The sequence below is a fragment of the Photinus pyralis genome, unplaced genomic scaffold, assembly GCF_008802855.1.
Source record: "Photinus pyralis isolate 1611_PpyrPB1 unplaced genomic scaffold, Ppyr1.3 Ppyr1.4_LG7, whole genome shotgun sequence".
Classification (NCBI taxonomy): Eukaryota; Metazoa; Arthropoda; class Insecta; order Coleoptera; family Lampyridae; genus Photinus; species Photinus pyralis.
Genome location: NW_022170738.1, coordinates 35372627 through 35378931, shown reverse-complemented (window position 1 = coordinate 35378931; position 6305 = coordinate 35372627). Strand labels below are relative to the sequence as shown.

Here is a 6305-nt window from a genome sequence, read left to right as displayed (position 1 = left end):
ATTAAGGAACGGTCCTTTATAGTTTTGTATTGTCGTCCGTCCGTCCGTGTGCGCTCTAACTCTTTTTAAAAGTGGCCGATTGTTTTGAAATTTGGTGTACGGGTACTTTGAATATTAAGGACGGATGCTATTGATTTTCAGGAAGCTGGTTCAACAGGAACAAAAGTTACAGGTTACTGGTGAATCGGGAACAGGAAAAACTGCGGGCTCAATATAATATAAATCAACATATTTCATCCCCTAGGTCATGTATCGAGTTCGGACTTTCGCTAGATTATTCTATATGACTGTTAGATGTGTAACAATTCAATATAAATCTTCTCTGTGGTTTAGGTCAAAAGTTTGAGAACAAATATGTACCCAAAATTATTCTTTACACGTATGAATTTGGAGCTTTAAAAATCGTTATTTATGCACCAAGATCGTTGGGAAAAAGACCAAGAGCATTATCTCAATGGCCAAAACATGAATTTGATCTATTTTCGGCGACCACATGAATTTTAATCAAAACATGTCAAAATCGTTATTTATGCACCAAGATCATTGGGAACAAGATTAAGAGCATTATCTCAATGCCCAAGAATGAATTTGATGTATTTTTTTAGTATCAATTGATTTTATTTAAATATTATATAAAATATTTCGAATATTTAAAACAGGTTTAAAGATTTAAGAGAGAAAGAAAATTTTTAATTGTAAGATTAAAATAAATTATCGTTAAAAGTGATTGTAATCTGAGGATCCTTCGATATTTCGTTGTATCGGTTTATTCTGATTAAGTTGTGACATCCGAGGGTTTTTAATTCTGTTCAGTGGCTGTGCATTCAATCGCAAAGGGTGAATTATTTATGTTCGCAGGAAGTGACACAAAATTAAATTAAAACAGTCCTTAAATAGATTGTTTTATAACAGTTAATTGTTATTTATCGCTTACTTGTACATTCCTCACATTTATAACACGAGCGCGAATTTCAATATTGATCTCTTCGGTATCGATCGCGGTATAGATGTTCAGACTTAAGACTACCCACATTTCAGTTTGCTCGAAAAATCTCTAGAGCGTATCATATTTCACAGCAAAGATGAGTTACATCAATATTCACTCCTTATGGCCGATGACTAATCTAATATCGACTTGATGGCGCCTCCAGAAAGTTATAGAAGGATCGCTATACTGCTCTCCTTTTGAAACCATCATCCGCCGGTCGAGGAGGACCGCCTTGAAGTGATGTACTACACCCAAACAATTTGTCTCAGTCGCTTGTAGCTTGCAGCTCTAGCCTTGGGCTTCTACTGTTTGTCGATGTTGGCCATGTCTTCCTTTTGTTACCGTTGTAGTACCCTCCTGGAGTGCTTTTTCGTAAGTTCTTGATTCCCGCCAACGGGAACGATGTCTTGTTCCTCTTCTGGGAGAGTGTGCGTTATTGCTCTTGGATCAATGCGTTTTTCCGACTCCAGTCAGCAGTTGAGTTTCGTAGGCACGGAATTTAACATTTGACGCGGTTGGTGAAATTGAAGTGCGTTGCAGCACCCCCCTGGGCCGCTTCCTCTTTCGTTCTTGTGTTCCGGCCACAGGTGTGATGTTTCTGATGTGCTCGAGGTCGGAGTTGCTTAGCTTCTTGAACACTTTCTCGGCCATCGAGCGGATATGGTGGGATAGGGTGGGTGTTTTCAGGACTTGCCGGATGTCTTCGTTCCTTACGCACCTATCTGTGTACGTCTTCCAGTCTGGAGAATGGTACGTAATGATTGTTCGAACGCACGTCTTCTAGATGGCGAGCTTGGTTGTTCTTGTAAGAGAACTACCGTTAAGTAGTGGATAAACTTGTGCTCTTCTTCCTCGGACTTACTTCTTCCGCGTGGTTGCCGAATGACAGCTTCCTGCCGATTGTTACTCCCAGGTTGCGGATGGAGGGACACCATTCGATTTCATGTCCGGCGACGCATAACTTGTTGTACTGCTGGTAGTATGGTAAATATCACAGCCTAGATTTTGGATGGGTTGAATTTATAGTTGACTACGTTATCGATGGATGGCTGCATACTTCGTATGGCGATGTTTAGAAGCCTGTGATTGCCACGGATCATGAGGTCGTCGGCGTACAACGCTATCTTCACCTCGGACTGGCCGGTACGTCGTGAAGATGTTGAATAGTATCGGAACCAGGCAACCGCTCTGCGGTACTTCTGCTATCGTTGGATTGGCGTTTAATAGTTTCGTACCTACTCTGGTTCGGTCAGTTAGGTAGTGGTCGATCAGTTGGATTAAAGCAACTGGCATGTTTGAAGTTCTCGATAGTTTGAAGATGAGGCTTGCACCCATACTTGATCGAATGCCTTCTGTTGTCGAATGAGGTTGCTCTCTTGAAGTTTTCGGCCACAGTGTCCAAGAGCCCGATGATCTGCTGGGTGGTGGAGTGATTTTTTCGAAACCCAAACTGTTCGGGTCGGATGTTGACGTGCGGATGCATGCAAAGTAGAAGTATAATCTCGAATATTTTTCCCCGCCCAGGAAGCAGAGAGATGGTGCAGTAGTTGCTTGGATTGGTGAGGATCTTTCCTGGTTTTTGGCAGCAAAAAATGCTTCAGTACGATGATGGAGTTGAATAAACGTGATGTATGCTAGAACCGTTCTGTTGATATTTTACAGAGCCCTGTAGGTGATATCCTCGTGTCTCGGAGTTTCTCGCGGCTTCTGTCTGAGGAGTATGTCTCTATCTTGGGTCGGCGAGGTTAATGGTTTAGGTTTCCATATTTATACACTGCCGACTCTTTGTTGCGGAAGTTCGCCCAATTGCGGGTCGGATGTCGCAATCCCTGTCGTAGGGGTTAATGGCGGAGCCGGGTCGAATGAGGTAACAGTCGCTCCCTTTAAATGGGTTGATGTACTTGCTGGAGTGGGTGGCGGTGACGTGGTGCCTCGTTGTTATCGGGGCGATGTTGGCGAGTTCATTCCTTCTAGCGGAATGGGCGGTTCTGTGGTTGAGCTTGTGGTGCCAGATTTTGGCCGCGTTGGCGGTTGGGCGCCGGGCGGAGAACGTGGAGGTGTACCTGCCTTATCCGTTGTTTTCTTACTTCTTCGTCTTGTTCCACTCTGGCTGGCCGGTCAAGTTTCACATGTCACTCTTGTGGTCGTGGAAGCTCGTATCCCAGGGGAGTGTGGCTGGGCATTGTTCCTGAAGATGAATCCGGGGGCCTTTCACGTTTTTCTGGTTCATTCTCTCCGCCGGGTTGACCTGAGGGCGGAATATGGGGGTTGTCTAGTGGTGACATCCCCTCTGCCTTGGCGCGGCATTCCTAGTGACAGAGAGGAACTGCGGCCCTTTGTCTGATGTAATAGCTCGAGGTCATCCGTGCCCTCCAAGAAATTCTCGTTCGTGGTGGTGAAACGCCGAGCGAACGCTTTCACCCACATGATGTAGATATCCGTTACTACCAGAATGAGTCTGTTCCTCATTGTGGATTCGACCTACGGGCCCATAATTCGACGGATTTTACTTCCCAAGCTCTGATTGGCTTGGCGAACAGTGGCTTCCTGTATAGACCGGCCTTTTGTGGTTGTGCACCCCCAACACCCTTGCACTTCATCCCACACGTGATTTCCTATCTTCACCCAGTGATGGCTCCGGTCGTTCTTTTGGCGTCTGGGTGACCGTCAGTGACTGCGTCGTGGTGAGTTTGCATGACGTCCTCGTACATTTCCCGCGGCATTACCAGAAGTGCGCCTTGGTGGCTTCTTCGATAAAGGTGGTTGTTGCGTATGATGTACTGTTCTTGTAATCGTGCATGTGTGGGTGTTTATAAAAATAATAATATTAGGTGTTGCAGGACCGCCTGACGAATTCGCTTCCATAGGTTCAGCAACTGTTGGACGGGTGGGTTCTAGTTCTGGCTAGCCTTCACGCGATCGGTTAGTCCCGCAACCTCGATGACGACGATGGTATGAATCTTTTCGGCGGCCGATGACGTTGGTGCTACCATCCTGTCTGTATCTTCTACCTTACGTTCTCCGGCCGCGCTGTCAAAGAGGTTGCGAGAATTGTAGTCGGGGATTTTCCGGGTAGTGAACCACGTCAAACGAGAAGTCCTGTAGTCTCTGCTCGGCTCTCGAGGGCGGACGGTGGCTTCCCGTATCGGCCCGCGTTTCGTTGCTGTGCACACCCAACCCAACATCCTCGCCCGTAATCCCGGAAGAGTGCCCAGCGAGTGAATGCACTCCACTCTTTCGTCTTGTTAATCCATAGAAGTGCTCGACTGTCGATTTTCAGCGTTTGACCACCCTGTAATGATGTGAAATTTAATGAGATTAATTCTTAATTTGACTCTTGTCTTTGCCCTGATCCTAAGTACCACAGTACTGTTCCCTGGTTAGAGTAGCGATTGTAGATCCCTCTATTGAAGCCGAAGTGCGGTTGTAACACCGCTTTCCATCTCTCCAGTTACCCTCCTTGAATTAAGGGTGTCCGGCTGTGTAGCTGCCTCTCAATTAAAGTAGATGTGTCGGTTGTAATATCGCGCTCTCCCCATTTACCTCTCGTGAATTAAGGGTGTTCGTCTGTATAGCCGCGCTAGTAATTAAGTGTACCTCTCTTGTGTTGACAATCTGTTTGTTGGTATATTATTATGTAAATAACTATTTAACTGGAATTAACCGTAGCCGATTTACTAAACACGGAAAACGTATCGGCGATGATTCAGACAGCGTTTACTCTAGACAGCGTGCGTGTTTTCCACGAACTGTCAATTTTGATTTATCCGCCGTATTCGTCCCAGTGTTTGTAATCATGGAATTTTTATTTACCAATGAACGTACCATTCATGATAGGTTCCACCCGTATGAGTACAACGGAGGGTACGTATACGTAGGCCCGTATCTTCCAAAAGTATCTCTTCTGCTGCTAGAACGGTGACTGCAATAGCTGGAGCAGATTACGCGGTGATCGCGGCGGATACACGATTAAGCAGCGGATCATTCCCTTTCGCCATTTACACGAGGGAACAGAAAAAGTTATTCCAGTTAACCGAAAAGACAATAATCGGTTTTAGCGGATGCTGGTGCGATGTGGTAACTTTCAGACGCATAATGCAGGCACAAATGCAAAGCTACAGACTTCAGCATAATAAAACAATGTCCGTTACGGCGATAGCGCAACTGGCATCGACGTTGATGTATTATAAACGTTTCTTTCCATTCTGGATGTCTACAGTTCTTGCTGGGCTTGACGACGATGGTGCCGGGTGCGTTTTCGGATACGACCCATTGGGTTTTTATGAACGACGTAGTTACGCTTGCGCTGGTTCCGGTGGAAAGTATATCTACTCCTTCTTCGACAGTTGGATTGCACGCAAAGATGTCACCTGCGCACATGCGGAGGTGATGGGGTTAGAGGATGCTATCGAGATTACTAAAGACGCATACATAAGTGCGTCCGAACGAGATATTTTCACAGGCGATAGTGTTCAAATTAGGATTGTTGATGAAAACGGAGTTGATTATGATGAAATCAACTTGAGGAAGGACTAATCACTAATTAACTTTTTAAATAAAGGATCCCCTTTATCTTATGCGGAATTATTACTTCTGTTCTCCTGCATATTGCATGCATTTATGAAGAGGTCGGTATACCATCTACAGATACTTTTTTTTTGAATGCACATGCGAGCGGCAGGAGGTCTTCCAAGTTTTGTTTATAAAGAAGCATTTAGTCAAATTAGGCATAATTAGCATTTACCTTTTTAGCGCATTTTCAAGTCATCATGAAAGGCGATAATATGACCACTTTCTCCATTCGTGCGTCCTAGTCCACAACTACTCCTACCGTTTTAAAGATATTTAGTTCGTCCTTTTTGTATTCGGTAGCTTGTAACTCTGAAACATGAACAAAAAAAAATCCTGGAGATTGATATGCGCATGCGCAAACCGCGCAATACCAACTTTATTTAATTAATTATTTAAGCAAGGTATAGACATTTTGGAGAAGCGTTGGAAACAATTATCGCTTGTGATATTTCACAATATATAGGTTTGAAAATGTTACCGCCACGTTGGTTGCTCCAATGATGTTGATTTTTCTTACTGACTCCTTGACTTGTAGTTGCTCCTTAGGTTATTAACTCGTTGTATGGAACTAACTTTTTGTGCTTTACCTATATGAATACCTGTTACGCATTATGTGCTAAATAAATAATGCAGTATTGGTAATGTCCAAAATTTCATTCGAGTACATTTATGACAAGAAAATTGTGAAAGCTGTGCTCAGATAAAGCGCGAAATTTGAATGTCCCACCAAAATTAAAGTCGATAC

The 6305-nt window shown here is 44.2% G+C and overlaps 1 protein-coding gene across 1 annotated transcript; it reads left to right on the top strand.

Annotated features, from left to right (window-relative positions):
* The first annotated feature begins 4731 nt into the window (after window positions 1-4731).
* Window positions 4732-5524, top strand: LOC116176212 (proteasome subunit beta type-1-like). The gene is made up of 2 exons (XM_031494692.1): window positions 4732-4852; window positions 4903-5524. Exons 1-2 carry the CDS (start codon window positions 4785-4787, stop codon window positions 5522-5524), a joined length of 690 nt encoding a protein of 229 aa, XP_031350552.1. The 5' UTR covers window positions 4732-4784.
* The last annotated feature ends 781 nt before the right edge of the window (window positions 5525-6305 follow it).